The sequence below is a fragment of the Oncorhynchus kisutch genome, linkage group LG19 (genome assembly GCF_002021735.2).
Source record: "Oncorhynchus kisutch isolate 150728-3 linkage group LG19, Okis_V2, whole genome shotgun sequence".
In the NCBI taxonomy this organism is placed as follows: domain Eukaryota; kingdom Metazoa; phylum Chordata; class Actinopteri; order Salmoniformes; family Salmonidae; genus Oncorhynchus; species Oncorhynchus kisutch.
In genome coordinates, this window is record NC_034192.2 from 32,030,272 (window position 1) to 32,048,218 (window position 17,947).

A 17,947-nucleotide genomic window follows, 5' to 3' on the forward strand; every position below is an offset into this window, starting at 1 on the left:
TGATTGTACAAGGCATTTTAGCTGAAATTAAATTATTATATTGAAAGTATAGCCTTTATTCTATCATATGTGGAATTGTTGTTTATCGAAATAAAAGTTATTCCCAATAGCTATAAAGCAGGCTATAGGTATTATTCACGTTTTGTAAATCATTTTGAAAATGCATTCAGGCAGGTAGCTTTCTCCTGGCATAGGCCAATAACAAATGTAATTTATTATTATTTACCTACCTCTGGGGACCTATCAGAGTCATCAAACGCTTCAGCAAAGTCAGTTGGAGTTTTTCTCAGAGTCTGGTCGGTAGGCAGCGTGTTGTCATTGTAAGATCTGACAAACTTGAAGTCACTGGAGCGCGAACCCGTCGTCAGGTAGGTGTCATAATTGTAGGTGCTGCGGAGAGTTCCCGCGCCATCCACATCTGCGTAGTTTGGAGGGAGATACGCACTTGGGATGGTGACAGGTCCATCAAACAACAGTCTAGGCTTTCTCCTGCGGCAAATACTCACGACCAGGATGACAACAATGAAGGTAAGGAAAAAGGTGGAGACGGACACCAGCGCGATGATCAGATAAGAGGTGAGTTTGGAATTGCTCTCATCATAAGATATATCTTTCAGTTCTGGCACTTCAGCCAAGTTGTCAGAAATCACTAAATACATTGCACAGGTCGCAGAGAGAGAGGGCTTTCCGTTATCTTTTACTGACACAATAAGGTTCTGTTTCATGCTGTCAGATTCAGAAATGTCCCGCTGTGTCCTGATCTCTCCGCTGTGGAGACCAATAGTGAAAAGTCCCGGATCAGTGGATTTGACTATATGATAGGACAGCCAGGCGTTCTGGCCGGAGTCCGCGTCCACCGCTATCACCTTAGAAACAAGAGAGCCCCCCTGTGCAGCTTTGGGGACCAGCTCGGTCATGAAGGAGTTCCCCTCCGGAGCGGGATATAGTATCTGAGGAGAGTTGTCATTCACATCCGTTATGAACACACTGACGGTGACGTTTCTGCTGAGCGGAGGAGAACCGTTGTCCCTGGCCACAACGTGGACTTTAAAGCTCCTGAACTGTTCATAATCAAACGACCTCACAGCGTGGATCACCCCAGTGTCTCCGTTAACGGATAAGAACGAGGACACCGGGACACCGTTCACATCACCGGGTAAGATAGAGTAAATCACTGTACCATTCTGTCTCCAGTCTGGATCTCTTGCAGTAACGGAACATAATGATGAGTCTGGTTTGTTATTTTCGGTCACGTGTGCGCTATAGGACTGTTCCTCAAACACAGGTGGGTTGTCGTTCACGTCAGCTACAGATAACTGAACGGTTTTAGAGGAGGACAGAGGTGGAGAGCCCTCGTCGGTGGCGGTGATGGTTATGTTGTAATCAGACACTAGTTCACGGTCCAGTTCGCCCGTGGTCACCAGAGAATAGTAGTTTTTGATGGATGGCACCAGATTAAAAGGAACGTTTTGCCGAATGGAGCAGTGGACCTGTCGGTTATTCTCAGAGTCTCTATCCTGCACGTTAATGATGCCCACCTCTGTGCCAGGTGACGCGTTCTCAGGTATGGGGTTACTCAGAGATTTCAGATATATTACAGGGGCGTTGTCATTTACATCCGTGATATCAATAATTACTTTTGAATCTGATGAAAGGCCATAGCCATCTTTACCCTCTATACGCATTTCATATTTTGGGTCGCCTTCGAAGTCTATCGGACCTATCACCTTAATTTCTCCAGTATTGTGGCCCAAAGAAAATACCTTTATTGCTTTGTCAGATATGCGACTGAATTCATACGTCACTTCCCCATTCACTCCCTCGTCTGCATCTGTAGCACTTACTGTAACCACTACAGTACCTAAAGGAGAGTTTTCAGGCAGACTGGCTTTATAGACGGCCTGGCTAAACACTGGGGCGTTATCGTTAGCATCCAATACAGTGACGTGTATGACTACAGTACCTGATCTCTGCGGAGTGCCGCCATCTATTGCTGTTAGCAGTAAACTCATGTCCTGTTTTTCTTCACGATCTAGTTCTTTATCTAAAACCAACTCTACGTTCTTTCTTCCATCTGTGTAATCGTGAATAGACAGCACAAAATGTTCATTACTTTGTAATGTATACCTTTGCACTGTGTTCTGTCCCATGTCTGCGTCATGTGCCTCGTTAACACGATAGCGAGCCCCTTTGACTGCCAACTCACTAATTTCCAATTTGATTGTGTCCTTCGGGAAAATGGGTGAATTATCATTGACATCCTCAATCAGTAGTGATACACGATGCAATTCCAATGGACCTTCTAGAACCAACTCGAATGTAAGCATACACGAAACCTTATCTCCACATAGCTCCTCTCTGTCAATCCTTTCCGCAACAATCAAATCCCCGGTACTCTGATTAATATCACAATAACGTTCATAGTTCCCCTCTGTATCAATTCGGGCCTTACGAGCGGACAGTCTGCTGGCTTTCAAACCGAGATCTTTGGCTATATTTCCAATTACAGATCTACGTTTCATCTCCTCCGGAAAAGAATAGCTCACGTCTCCAAAGGCGGTGTGCAGCGTTTGGAGAAAGAATGCAAAGCTGCAGACCAGGCCTGTCACCGATATTCCTTTGTGACCCATCCTTGGAATATAAACTGCAAACTAGCAGATGATTAGATACTGGAATGTAAATAAATAGTGTTCCAAAAAAATATGGAGTCTGATTAAAATAATATCCGCCGAATGTGGCAGAAATCTGACCGTTTCCAAATCTTTTCCTCCGCTAAATGGCACCAGAGCAAACTGGCCTGGAAACAGAACGAAGTGGGTGGAGAACTGGGTTTATAAAAACACCGCTGGTGAATAGCGACACAGTGAGTACTCTTTAGAAATTACATATGTTAACAAACCTTCTAAATCTACAGTATATTTCACGAAAAGTCATCATAGTAATCTGTAGTCTATATAAGTGGGCTGCATGATTGAATAGGTAGACTACTACTGTAATTACGTAAATAAGACAAATATATAGAAAAACAGTAAACGGCAGTAAAACGCACAACACACCAATCACGGAAGGGTAAATCCACTCGATTTCAATCCCTTTTTTTGACAGCATCCCTGAAACAAAACTTTCTATTCATGTTTTCCCGTGGAGAAGAGGTCAGAAAGTGTCTTTTTGGACCTGAATGCCATAACATCCAGGAGATAAAGGTGCTCAAAGTTGACTCATGTTTCATACCATTGGACATCAATGTGTTCTTAACTGGAAGATACAAACGGTTGAGTTGGAAATCATTTAAAAGCTTACAAACAGTGTTGTCAAACCACGTTATTATTTTTTTTAAAAACTAACTTTTACATCATTCTGATTCCCATGTAAAATAGCATTTTTGAGTGACCACAATATAACCCATAATATTTGTTTTGGATAGCCTTTAGTTGTTCGATTTTGTTAGATATAAACCTTTAACATCAAGTATCTAACCGTGTGTCAACTGTGATTTAAAAAAAAATATTTGCATATGTTGTAGCTCAGACCCTATTCTGCGCTGTGCCCGCTATCGGTTGAGATGCAACATCCTCTTGAATACTGGGTGGGTGTCATTTCAATCATAGACATACATTTAATAGAACGGACCTATCCCTTCAGACCACAGTAATTTAGCTTGTAGACAGACCACTGTCGAATGTCAACTTGAATGGTCATGTCTATTCTATGATCTATATTTCTATGATATCAATAGGTTTACAGTATATTGAGAATTGGCAGTATAATTTAAAACAACAGATATTCCCATTCAAGTCAACGTTCTCTGATGTGTGGGCCTCCAACCATCTTTGTGGTACTATTTCAAAGTTGAAATGTAAATGTTATTGCAATTTTTTTTTTACATTTATCAGCCAAAACATGACACCCACATTCAAAATAGGGTCTAAGATACAACAAAAGTGAACATGAAAAAAACTCTGAATTTACGCGTTTTTTAGATAATTAATGTTAAAGGTTTAAGAAAATATATATATATATTTTTTACTCCCCCCAATATAGTTTAACAACCCTGTTTGTAAGCTTTTTACATATGATATAAATCTAAACCGTTTGTTGATCTTTTCCAGCGATGAAGACATGGTTGTCTCATGGTGTGGTGTGGTATGTAACATCAGTCAACTTTGAGCACATTTATCTCTTGAATATTTTGGAATTCCGGTCCAAAAAGTCACTTACCGAACACCTCTACAACAGGCAAATATGTATGGAAGGTTTCGTTCAAATCAAAACGGGTGACGTCAAAAAGTGATTGAGTTCAAATGGATTTACCAGGCATTAAAATCCATATCAGACTATTTTCACGAGTTAAGATATAGATTGAAAGAAATACGTTCCAAAGCGAACACATATCCAAAAAGGTATAGGTCTACGTTGCAGGTATCATATTTGAGGTGCAATATACAAAAACAGAGAGTATGGCAATGAATGAAAGTAATGACAGTCAAAAGGCGATGAAAAGTAAACCCTAAAGGTTGTACAAATTTCATTTCAGCACCATGGACAGCGACATACACATGCCACTGCGCAACGCTTCTCTCATCACTCTGTCTTAGTCGCTCTCTTCATACCGTATTTATATTTTGTAAACCCTTTCCAAATAGGCCTGCACTCGAACAGGGCAAACAAGGCTACTAACTCATTTGAACCTTAAACATGCATCGTGTAGACATATGTAAAAAAAAATCTCAATCAATCACATCACACACCTTTCTAGGGAGTTTTTCCTAGCCACCGTGCTTCTACACCTGCATTGCTTGCTGTTTGGGGTTTTAGGCTGGGTTTCTGTACAGCACTTTGAGATATCAGCTGATGTACGAAGGGCTATATAAATAAATTTGATTTGATTTGATTTGATCATAGACATCACAGCTCAAAGCACATACTCAAATTAAAATAATTAAATCCATAAAATAGATTAGCATAAAACATTTTTACTTCAATTTTGAGGGTATATACACATTATCATCAATATAATCAAACCTAAAGCATGAACAAGTTAACCAATATGGCGGCTTTCAAGACAACTCAGAAACTCTGATCCTCTGAATAAAAATGTGGGTATGTTTTTTGCGTAGAGCTTCCTACTGGTTGATTCTGATACTTTTGAAGTGGGAAACTCGGAGCTCATCTTTCTACAATGAGTTTCCAAGTAGGTCATGTGCGAATTTTCTGAGTTCCAAGTTGTCTTGAAAAGGGCAAACTGGGGCATTGACTTCGGTTACTCCTGTGAGAATACTGAATTAATCCAGGGGAAAAAAAGGTTATTGTACAAATCAAATCAAATATTATTGGTCACATACACATGGTTAGCAGATTAATGCGAGTGTAGTGGAATGCTTGTGCTTCTAGTTCCGACAATGCAGTAATAACAGACAAGTAATCTAACAATTCCACAACAACTACCTAATACACACAAATATAAAGGTATGGAATAAGAATAAGAACATTTAAATAAACTCAGCAAATAAAGAAACGTCCTCTAAATGTCAACTGCATTTAATTTCAGCAAACTTAATTAAAATGTGTAAATATTTGTAGGCACATAACAAAATTCAACAACTGAGACATAAACTGAACAAGTTTCACAGACATGTTTTTTTATTTTTATTTTTATTTTACCTTTATTTAACCAGGCAAGTCAGTTAAGAACAGATTCTTATTTTCAATGACGGCCTGGGAACAGTGGGTTAACTGCCTGTTCAGGGGCAGAACGACAGATTTGTACCATGTCAGCTCGGGGGTTTGAACTCGCAACCTTCCGGTTACTAGTCCAACGCTCTAACCACTAGGCTACGCTGCCGCCCCGTGACTAACAGAAATTGAATAATGTGTCTCTGAACAAAGGGGGGGGATCAAAATCAAAAGTAACAACCAGTATCTGGTGTGGCCACCAGCTGCATTAAGTACTGCAGTGCATCTCCTACTCATGAACTTCACCAGATTTGCCAGTTCTTGCTGTGAGATGTTACTCCACACTTCCACCAAGGCACATGCAAGTTCCCAGACATTTCTGTGGGGAATGGCCCTAGCCCTCACCCTCTGATCAAACAGGTCCCAGGCGTGCTCAATGGGATTGAGTTCTGTTTCATGTTGTCAGATTCAGAAATGTCACGCTGTGTCCTGATTTCTCCGCTGTGGAGACCAATAGTGAAAAGTCCCGGATCAGTGGATTTGACTATATGATAGGACAGCCAGGCGTTCTGGCCAGAGTCCGCGTCCACCGCTATCACCTTGGAAACAAGAGAGCCCCCGTGTGCAGCTTTGGGGACCAGCTCGTTCATGAAGGAGTTCCCCTCCGGAGCGGGATATAGTATCTGAGGAGAGTTGTCATTCACATCTGTTATGAACACACTGACGGTGACGTTGCTGCTGAGCGGAGGAGAACCATTGTCTCTGGCCATCACCTGGACTTTAAAGCTCCTGAACTGTTCATAATCAAACGACCTCACAGCGTGGATCACCCCCGTGTCTCCGTTAACGGATAACAATGAGGACACCGGGACACCGTTCATCTCGCCGGGTAAAAGGGAATAAATAACTGCGCCATTCTGTCCCCAGTCTGGGTCTCGAGCAGTAACAGAACACACGGAGGAGCCTGGTTTGTTATTTTCAGTCACGTGGGCACTATAGGACTGTTCCTCAAACACAGGTGGGTTGTCGTTGACGTCAGCTACAGATAACTGAACGGTTTTAGAGGAGGACAGAGGTGGAGAGCCCTCGTCGGTGGCGGTGATGGTTATGTTGTAATCAGACACTAGTTCACGGTCCAGTTCGCCCGAGGTCACCAGAGAATAGTAGTTTTTGATGGATGGTACCAGATTAAAAGGAACGTGTTGCTGAATGGAGCAGTGGACCTGTCGGTTATTCTCAGAGTCTCTATCCTGCACGTTAATGATGCCCACCTCTGTGCCAGGTGACGCGTTCTCAGGTATGGGGTTACTCAGAGATTTCAGATATATTACAGGGGCGTTGTCATTTATATCTGTAATGTCTATTATCACTTTAGTGTCTGAAGAAAGGCCATAGCCATCTTTTCCTTCTACAAACATTTCATATTTTGATTCTTCTTCATAGTCTAACTCCCCTATTACTGTAATGTCCCCCGTTTTCTGGTCCAATGTAAACATTTTCCTTGCCTTATCAGACATTCGACTGAATTCATACATTACTTCGCCGTTCACTCCTTCATCTGCATCAGTACTGCTCACAGTAACAACTAGTGTCCCTAAAGGAGAGTTTTCAGGCAGACTGGCTTTATAGACGGCCTGGCTAAACACTGGGGCGTTATCGTTAGCATCCAGTACAGTGACGTGTATGACTACAGTACCTGATCTCTGCGGAGTGCCCCCGTCCACAGCTGTGATCAATAATTGTAATTCCTGCTGCTTCTCGCGGTCTAATTCTTTGTCAAGCACTAACTCACCGTATTTGCTACCTGCAGAAGTGGTTTGAACACTCAACACGAAATGATTATTCCTTTGTAGCACGTAACTTTGAACTGCATTCTGCCCTATGTCTGCGTCATGAGCAGCGTTCACACGATAGCGAGCTCCTTTGTCAGCTGATTCTCTGATTTCCAGTTTAATTGTATCCTTTGGAAATATGGGTGAATTGTCATTGATATCTTGTATTTGAAGTGATATGCGATGCAACTCAAGAGGATTCTCTAGGACTAACTCAAAGCTCAGAAGGCATGACACCTTTTCTCCGCAAAGCTCCTCTCTGTCAATTCTTTCGGTAACAATCAAATCACCACTAGTCAGATTAATGTCACAATAACGTTTGCGGTTCCCTTCGGTATCAATTCGGGCCTTACGAGCGGAGAGTCTGCTCGCCTCCAACCCCAGATCCTTGGCTATATTTCCAATAACAGATCCGCGTTTCATCTCCTCGGGAAAATAATAGCTCACGTCTCCATAGGCGGAGTGCAGTGGAAGAAGAAAGAGAGCAACGCTGCAAACCAGGACTTTGTCCGAAAATCCTTTGTGCCCCATTGTGGGATTAAAATGTCAAAATCACCTTACAGCCAAAATAATATACAACGCAAACAAATAGTATTTCCTGAAAAAAATATATAGTTTCCTCGAAATTACATTCTCAAAATGTGCACGCAATCTGACCGTCTCCAACCTCTTCCGCAGCTAAATGGCACCCGAGCCTTGTCACAACACAAGTGAGTGGAGAACTGGATCTATAAAAACATAGCTGGTGAATAGCGACACAGTGAGTACCCTTCAGATATTACACATATTATCTCACATTCGTTTATATCTCGCCAAACTGTTTCAATATGCCTATGAATAGCCTAGGCTGAAATGGTTGATAAGCTATTGGAAATATCAAAAGAAAAGAACAGCAAGCGACAGTATATAAAACCCCACACACATAAATGATTGCCAAGAACCCGCATTCTATTGATATGAGTTAAGATCAGGTGGAATGAATATACTACAAAAGAGAAGTAGGCTACAAAGCAAATATCAGATTTAGGCGATGTAATTTTTAATGCGTTTCCTTCAGCCATTACAAAAGCATCAGTGCATTCACACACAAAAAACAGAGTATGGCAAGAAATGAAAGTTGTGACACAAAACAATAAGTAGATCTCATTGGGGTAAAAGAAGATTGTATGCATTTTCAGCACCATGGAGAGTGACATTGCGAGGCCGCTGCACGCAAGACACTCACACCGCTACTCTCATCACTCTGTCTAAATAGCTCTCAATGTAAAGTATTTATCTTCTTCCTAAAACGAGCTACATAGCACTTCACTCGTGTGGAGCCATACTCCTATATCAACCCTTTTCCCGTGACCTAAAAAATATGCAGTGTGTGTGTGAAAAATGAAATCACAAACAGGAGGCTACATATCCCACATGATAAACCAAACCACATAATATTAGCATCCCTGGATTTCTCACTACAACTTTAAGGGGATTGAAATGCGTTACAAACTACATCACTCGTGGAGAACTAACAAGTTGCCTAAATAGACAAGATAAATTACGCATTCCCCTGGGGCCGTGGGGAGAATGATTTTCTTCAGTGGAATAAAAAAACAACATTATAGCTGTGATTCAATGAAAAACAATTGCCGTATTGCATAACATTATGAAACCAAGTGTAGATTATTTCTATTTACAGTAAGGTCTCCCTTTGGAGACCCATCAGTCATCAATATCTTCAGCAAAATCTGTGGGGAGGACAGAGGTGGAGAGCCCTCGTCGGTGGCAGTGATTGGAAATGTTGTAATCAGACACTAGTTCACGGTCCAGTTCGCCCGTGGTCACCAGAGAATAGTAGTTTTTGATGGATGGCACCAGATTAAAAGGAACGTTTTGCCGAATGGAGCAGTGGACCTGTCGCTTATTCTCAGAGTCTCTATCCTGCACGTTAATGATGCCCACCTCTGTGCCAGGTGACGTGTTCTCAGGAATGGGGTTACTCAGATATTTTAGATATTTTACAGGGGCGTTGTCATTTATGTCGGTTATTTCTATAATTAATACAGAATATGAAGTTAACCCAGGCCCATCCATGGCTCTAATTTGCATGTCATATGACGACCCCTCTTCATAATCAACTGACCCAACAACCCTTATTTCCTCTTTCTTAGGATCAAACGAGAGTAGTTCAACATTCTCCTCTGAAACTTGGTCAAAGTCGTAAGTCTCTCCACCATTTCCTCCCTCATCTACATATGTAGCACTCACTGTAACTACGGTATCTAAAGGAGGGTTTTCAGGCAGACGGGCTTCATAGACGGCCTGGATAAACACTGGGGCATTATCGTTAGCATCCAGTACAGTGGCGTGTAGAACAACAGTACCTTATCTTTGCAGAATGCCACCATCTACAGCTGCCAATAATAATTGTATCTCCTGCTGCTGTTCAAGGTCTAACACTTTGTCTAAGATTAATTCACAGTATTTGCGTCCACCACTTGTCGCATAAATGCTCAAAACAAAATGGCCATTTGCTTGCATTGTATAGCTCTGGACCCCATTCTATTCGATATCTGCATCGTGGGCCTCATCTAATGAAAAATGCGCAACTATAATCGCAGATTATCTAAATTGTAATTATGTCGTTTTTCAATTGTGGCCAATTATCATTAATATCTTCAACATCCTGTTTTAAAAACGAGCGAACCCTGCTTCCCACAAAGTCCATCTCTGTCAAGCCTGTCGGCAACAATCAATTCCACGGTACTCAGATTAAAGCGGAAATAAGAAGTATAAACAATAACGTAGCGTACACCCGTCCCTGGCTTGGTAAAAAGCTGAGGGATGGAGCTGGGGAAATCTAACCCCTCTCAATTCCAGACAGAACTATGGATGCAAGGACTAATCATCCAAGGTACAACATTATCATTTTAACCATGTTTTGAGGCTGTATAGCGCTTGTTTACATGTTCTTTGTTTACAAACAATAGAGTAAACCCATGTCTTATATTTGGGGTTCTGACTGGGGAACGACAGTTGAACTAAGCTCATGAGGCATTTATAAGATATATTCTTCAACAATCAATGGGTACACATCATTAACGTAGCAGTCAAAAATGTATTTAGCAACTGCTGATTGCTACTTTAATGTCTCAATAACTTTATTGGTTCGCTTCGGTATCAATACGGGCCTTATGACCAGACAGTCTGCTCGCCAGGTCAGCGTTTCATCTCCTCCGGGTAAGAATAGCTCACACTTCCATAGGCAGAGTGCAGCATGAGAAGAAAGAACGCAACGTAGCATTTCAGGACTGTAAAATCTGAAAAAATAGTGACGTAAACAAAGTGATAACTTTCAATCAATAATGACTAGTTAGTCTTACCGCTTTTTGAATACATGATTTCAGCACCTCGGACAGCCACACTTAGTTCAGAGTTGGTCCTTGCTATGTAGATTCATTGGGACGTCACTACCACATGGAATTTCATGTTTAAAGTGTTTACGGTAAGGGTTAAGCTTAGGGTTAGATAAGTGTTATAGTTATGGTTAGGGTTTGGGTTAGATACGGGTTAGGGTTAGATAAGGGTAATGGTTAGGGACGCCCCAAGGATCTCGGATAGCACTACTCGTTCAGAGTTGCTGCTGTTTTTAACTGATGAGTTATAGCTGATTATCTCATCACTCATCACTGTTCGCTAAATGATTATATACAAACAGCTCTACATGTAAACTGTACCACAATAGGCTACCTAACTACCAACCAGCGTACATGCTGCACAAGTGTCCAGCCAATCTATCACAATAAATCGGTCACAACACAAACATTTCAACATCAATAAGATGTATCTCTTTGAAATGAAAGACATTAAATAGCTGCATTTCATCTCTCTTTGTAAAGAACTTGCTGTGATATAATATTCTTAAAACATCAAAGCAAATCTCCTCAATTTCTATTTGCAGGAAAGGCCTACCTCGGCTGATCCCTCAGAATCGTCATGTTCTTCAAAAAAGTCTGTTGGAGTTTTTCTCAGAGTCTGATCCGCGGGCAGCGTGTGGTCATTGTAGGATCTGACGAACTTGAAGTCACTAGTGCGTGATCCGGTCGTCAGGTAGGCGTCATAATTGTAAGTGCTGCGGAGAGTTCCTGCTCCATCCACATCTGCGTAGTTTGGAGGGAGATAAGCACTGGGAATAGCGACCGCTCCGTCAAACAACAGTCTAGGCTTTTTATGGTGGCAAAATCTCACGGCCAGGATGACAATAATGAAGGTGAGGAAAAAAGTGGAGACGGACACCAGCGCGATGATCAGATAAGAGGTGAGTTTGGAATTACTATCATCATAGGATATATCTTTCAATTCTGGCACTTCAGCCAAGTTATCAGAAATCACCAAATACATTGCACAGGTCGCAGAGAGATAGGGCTGTCCGTTATCTTTCACTGCCACAATAAGGTTCTGTTTCATGTTGTCAGATTCAGAAATGTCCCGCTGTGTCCTGATTTCTCCGCTGTGGAGACCAATAGTGAAAAGTCCTGGATCAGTGGATTTGACTATATGATAGGACAGCCAGGCGTTCTGGCCGGAGTCCGCGTCCACCGCTATCACCTTGGAAACAAGAGAGCCCCCGTGTGCAGCTTTGGGGACCAGCTCGGTCATGAAGGAGTTCCCCTCCGGAGCGGGATATAGTATCTGAGGAGAATTGTCATTCACATCTGTTATGAACACACTGACGGTGACGTTTCTGCTGAGCGGAGGAGAACCGTTGTCCCTGGCCATCACGTGGACTTTAAAGCTCCTGAATTGTTCATAATCAAACGACCTCACAGCGTGGATCACCCCCGTGTCTCCGTTAACGGATAAGAACGAGGACACCGGGACACCGTTCGCCTCACCAGGTAAGAGAGAGTAAATCACTGTGCCATTCTGTCTCCAGTCTGGGTCTCGAGCAGTAACGGAACACAATGAGGAGCCTGGTTGGTTATTTTCAGTCACGTGGGCGCTATAGGACTGTTCCTCAAACACAGGTGGGTTGTCGTTGACGTCAGCTACAGATAACTGAACGGTTTTAGAGGAGGACAGAGGTGGAGAGCCCTCGTCGGTGGCGGTGATGGTTATGTTGTAATCAGACACTAGTTCACGGTCCAGTTCGCCCGTGGTCACCAGAGAATAGTAGTTTTTGATGGATGGCACCAGATTAAAAGGAACGTTTTGCTGAATGGAGCAGTGGACCTGTCGGTTATTCTCAGAGTCTCTATCCTGCACGTTAATGATGCCCACCTCTGTGCCAGGTGACGCGTTCTCAAGTATGGGGTTACTCAGAGATTTCAGATATATTACAGGGGCGTTGTCATTTATATCTGTAATGTCTATTATCACTTTAGTGTCAGATGAAAGACCGTAACCATCTTTCCCTTCAATAATGATTTCATGTTTAGCTTCTTCTTCGAAATCTATTTCTCCTATTAGTCTAATTTCTCCAGTTGTCTGATCTAATGCAAATATTTTTCTGGCTATGTCAGATATGCGACTGAATTCATACGTCACTTCCCCATTCACTCCCTCGTCTGCATCTGTAGCACTTACTGTAACCACTACAGTACCTAAAGGAGAGTTTTCAGGCAGACTGGCTTTATAGACGGCCTGGCTAAACACTGGGGCATTATCGTTAGCATCCAGTACAGTGACGTGTATGACTACAGTACCTGATCTCTGCGGAGTGCCGCCATCTATTGCTGTTAGCAATAATTTTAACTCCCGCTGCTCCTCGCGGTCTAATTCTTTATCTAGTACCAACTCACCGTATTTACTGCCGACCGTATTGGTTTGAACATTCAGCAGAAAATGGTCATTCCTTTGTAACATGTAGTTTTGCACTGCGTTTTGTCCTATATCTGCGTCGTGGGCAGCATTCACACGAAAGCGAGCGCCTTTGACAGCCAACTCACTAATTTCGAGCTTGATAGACTCCTTTGGGAAGATAGGCGTGTTATCGTTAACATCCTGAATTTGCAATGTGACTCGGTGCAACTCAAGTGGATCTTCAAGCACAAATTCGAATTTTAGAGCACATGAAACCTTCTCTCCACAAAGCCCCTCTCTGTCATTCCTCTCGGCAACAATAAATTCCCCGGTACTCAGATTTATGTCACAATAACGTTTACGGTTCCCTTCTGGATCTATACGAGCCTTACGGGCGGACAGTCTGCGAACATCGATGCCGAGATCCTTGGCTATATTCCCAATCACAGATCCGCGTTCCATCTCCTCCGGAAAAGAATAGCTCACGTCTCCATACACGGAATGCAGAGTAAGAAGAAAGAGAGCAACGCAGTAGACCAGGCCTGTCACCAATATTCCTTTGTGCCCCATCCTGGCATTAAAAACGTTGAAATACCAGCAAGTCTAAATATTACAATGTAAAGAAATCGTATTCCACAAAATATTCAGTATGATCTAAACAATATCCACAAAATGTGCCAGAAGTCTGACCGTCTCCAATCTTTTCCGCAGCTAAATGGGATCCGAGTCTTGTAACACCACCAGTGGGTGGAGAACTGGCTCTACCCAAACGCAGCTGGTGAACAGCGACACAGCGAGTACTCGTTAGATATTACACATATTAACATTCTTCTAAATCTATATTTCACGAAATGTAGATTCTACATGTCACCAAATATAGATCTAGAATAATGTTTGTTAATGTGTAATGTGTAAACAGTAGACCTACTCACTCTGTCATTGTTCACCAGCTGTGTTTGGATAAATAGCCGTCTGAATGATTGTTTACTGTAAATATTCCGGGGGAAAATCACCGGAAGCTTATGGAAATAACCAAAAGGAAACACAGGAAACGGAAATAAAACACCTAGAGCATGAATTAGGGCAATAGAAGCATCAGCATACTATTTTCATGAGTTAAGATTAGCTAGAAGAAATAGGTTACAGAGGGGAAGGCATCTGCGTTTAGGTAGGCTATAGCTGTACGTTGCAACCATTAGATGTTTAACGCTGCTATTTTGGTGAACACTCATCAATGCAATGTATACAAAAACGGAGAGTATGGCAATGAATTAAAGCAATTACAGTGATAAAGTAAAAAGTATACCCTGCTAGCTACAAATGGGATTTCAGCACCATGGAGAGTGGCACAGCAATGCTGCTGCCCTTCAGACCCTATCACGCCACCTCCCTCGTCACTGTCTTAATAGCTCTGTACATAAAGTATTTGTTTTTTGTAACCCCTTCCCAAAATGGCCTCCACTCCATCAGGCCAAACTCCTAATAGTAACACATTTAACCTCAACACATGTGCAGCGTGTATGTCAAAGAACAATCACAAACATAACCAATCACAAATCAAACCGCATACTCAAACCCACACAACTCAAACCAGTAGCATCAATATTTTCCCTTTCAACTGTGAGGGGATTTCAATCATCATAAATACATAAATCATAAATACAATGCAAATTGTATCAAACGTAAAGCATGAACAGGTTGCCTTATAGACAAGCTGTGGTATTCACACACTCCGGTTCAATAGGCTACATGATTTTCTCCATAAAAAAAGCGTTATTGTACAAAGCTGGTTAACTGTAATTGTACAAAAAGATGGGCATCTATTCTATGATAAATACAATCAAATCTATAGTTGATATGTATTTACAGTTCAAGCCTACCTGTGAGGACCCATCAGAATCATCAAGTTCTTCAGCAAAGTCTGTTGGAGTTCTTCTCAGAGTCTGATCCGCAGGCAGGGTGTTGTCAATGTAAGATGTGACAAACTTGAAGTCACTTGTGCGTGAACCCGTCGTCAGGTAGGCGTCATAATTGTAGGTGCTGCGGAGAGTTCCGGCACCATCCACATCTGCGTAGTTTGGAGGGAGATACGCACTTGGGATGGTGACCGCTCCGTCAAACATCAGTCTGGGCTTTCTCCTGCGGCAAAAACTCACGACCAGGATGACAACAATGAAGGTAAGGAAAAAGGTGGAGACGGACACCAGCGCGATGATCAGATAAGAGGTGAGTTTGGAATTGCTCTCATCATAAGATACATCTTTCAGTTCTGGCACTTCAGCCAAGTTGTCAGAAATCACTAAATACATTGCACAGGTCGCAGAGAGAGAGGGCTTTCCGTTATCTTTTACTGACACAATAAGGTTCTGTTTCATGCTGTCAGATTCAGAAATGTCCCGCTGTGTCCTGATCTCTCCGCTGTGGAGACCAATAGTGAAAAGTCCCGGATCAGTGGATTTGACTATATGATAGGACAGCCAGGCGTTCTGGCCGGAGTCCGCGTCTACCGCTATCACCTTGGAAATCAGAGAGCCCCCGTGAGCAGCTTTGAGGACCAGCTCGGTCATGAAAGAGTTCCCCTCAGGGGCGGGGTATAGTATCTGAGGAGAGTTGTCATTCACATCTGTTATGAACACACTGACGGTGACGTTGCTGCTGAGCGGAGGAGAACCATTGTCTCTGGCCATCACCTGGACTTTAAAGCTCCTGAACTGTTCATAATCAAACGACCTCACAGCGTGGATCATCCCAGTGTCTCCGTTAACGGATAACAATGAGGACACCGGGACACCGTTCATCTCGCCGGGTAAAAGGGAATAAATCACTGTGCCATTCTGTCTCCAGTCTGGGTCTCGTGCAGTAACGGAACACACGGAGGAACCAGGTTGGTTATTTTCAGTCACGTGGGCACTATAGGACTGTTCCTCAAACACAGGTGGGTTGTCGTTCACGTCAGCTACAGAGAACTGAACGGTTTTAGAGGAGGACAGAGGCGGAGAGCCCTCGTCGGTGGCGGTGATGGTTATGTTGTAATCAGACACTAGTTCACGGTCCAGTTCGCCCGTGGTCACCAGAGAATAGTAGTTTTTGATGGATGGTACCAGCTTAAAAGGAACGTTTTGCTGAAAGGAGCAACGGACCTGTCGGTTATTTTCAGAGTCTCTATCCTGCACGTTAATGATGCCCACCTCTGTGCCAGGTGACGCGTTCTCAGGTATGGGGTTAGTCAAAGATTTTAGATATATTACAGGGGCGTTGTCATTTATGTCAGTAATTTCTATTATCACTTTGGCATATGAGGCTAAGCCTAAACCATCCTTCGCTTTAATGCGCAGTTCAAACGACGGAACGTCTTCAAAGTCAACAGCGCCGATAACTTTAATTATTCCTGTCTTACGGTCCATGGAAAATACTGTCTTATCCTCATCTGAAATGTGATCGAAATCATAAGCCATCTCTCCATTCACGCCCTCATCTGCATCTGTAGCACTTACTGTAACCACTACAGTATCTAAAGGAGCGTTTTCCTGGAGACTGGCTTTATAGACGGACTGGCTAAACACTGGAGCGTTATCGTTAGCATCCAGTACAGTGACGTGTATGACCACAGTACCTGATCTTTGCGGAGTGCCGCCATCCATCGTCGTGAGTAATAATTTGAGATCCTTCTTTTGTTCTCGATCGAGCTCTTTCTCTAGAACAAGCTCAACACTGTTACTGTCAACAATCAACACGAAATTGTCATTCCTTTCTAGCGTGTATGTTTGGACTGAGTTGTGTCCTATGTCTGCGTCATGGGCCTCCCCTAATAAGAAACGAGCGCCTTTAGATGCCGATTCGCTTATTTCCATATCTATCATGTGCTCGTTAAATTGAGGGGAATTATCATTTATATCTTGAACATGAAGACTAATACGTTGCAGCTCCAAAGGATTCTCCAACACAAGTTCCTGATTTAAAACGCACGAAGCCTTCTTGCCACAAAGCCCCTCTCTGTCAATCCTTTCCGCAACAATAAGATCTCCGGTGGTCAGATTAATGTCACAATAACGTTTACGGTTCCCTTCGGTATCAATACGGCCCTTGCGAGCAGACAGTCTGCTCGCCTCCAGCCCGAGATCTTTGGCTAGATTTCCAATCACAGACCCGCGTTTCATCTCCTCCGGAAAAGAATAGCTCACGTCTCCATAGGCGGACTGCAACGTCATAAGAAAGAAAGCAACGCAGCCGACCAGTGCCACCGAAAATCCTTTGTGTCCCATTACGGGATTAAAACGTGAACACACCATATAATTAAGATAGTACACTTTTAACAAATAGTATTCCACAAAAAAAACATACAGTTTGATCAAAATGACGTTCTCAACATGTGCACGCAATCTGACCGTTTCCAACCTCTTCCGCGGCTGAATGGCACCCGAGCCTTGTAACAACACAAGTGGGTGGAGAACTGGATCTATAAAAAACATAGCTCGTGAATAGCGACACAGTGAGTACCCTTCAGATATTACACATATTATCGTTCAAAAATGCCTATAGCCTTGGCTGAATTGATCGGGAAACTACTGGAAATGACCAAAGAAAAGAACAGCATATAAAACCACAAAAACATCCAGAATTGTCAATCAACCGGACTATGTTGATATGAGTTAGGATCT

At 42.6% G+C, this 17,947-nt stretch overlaps 3 protein-coding genes across 6 annotated transcripts in view; all 3 read right to left on the reverse strand.

Moving 5' to 3' along the window:
• Positions 1 to 13,970, reverse strand: part of LOC109864681 (protocadherin gamma-C5) — a 186,029-nt gene extending 172,059 nt beyond the window's left edge. The window contains exon 1 of one of the 4 annotated variants that reach the window (XM_031798539.1): positions 11,460 to 13,970. In XM_031798539.1, the coding sequence (XP_031654399.1) occupies positions 11,460 to 13,859 (2,400 nt within the window). In that variant the 5' untranslated portion in view covers positions 13,860 to 13,970. Of the gene's footprint in view, positions 1 to 230; positions 2,734 to 11,459 lie in introns of those variants that run through there. The other 3 variants (XM_031798544.1, XM_031798534.1, XM_031798542.1) reach the window with 3 other exon arrangements.
• On the reverse strand, positions 4,964 to 8,190 carry LOC109864683 (protocadherin gamma-A11-like). Its single transcript, XM_031798566.1, has one exon. It carries the CDS (start codon positions 8,034 to 8,036, stop codon positions 6,075 to 6,077), a length of 1,962 nt encoding a protein of 653 aa, XP_031654426.1. The 5' UTR covers positions 8,037 to 8,190; the 3' UTR covers positions 4,964 to 6,074.
• Positions 13,971 to 15,109: 1,139 nt separating the features above from the next.
• Positions 15,110 to 17,668, reverse strand: LOC109910130 (protocadherin beta-16-like). The gene has a single exon (XM_031797230.1). The coding sequence runs from the start codon at positions 17,576 to 17,578 to the stop codon at positions 15,110 to 15,112; it is 2,469 nt and encodes an 822-aa protein (XP_031653090.1). The 5' UTR covers positions 17,579 to 17,668.
• Between the last annotated feature and the right edge of the window lie 279 nt (positions 17,669 to 17,947).

Coding starts and splice junctions, on each gene's coding strand:
- LOC109910130 (XM_031797230.1), bottom strand. CDS start 17,578: ATGGTGTGTTCACGTTTTAATCCCGTAATGGGACACAAAGGATTTTCG.
- LOC109864683 (XM_031798566.1), bottom strand. CDS start 8,036: ATGGGGCACAAAGGATTTTCGGACAAAGTCCTGGTTTGCAGCGTTGCT.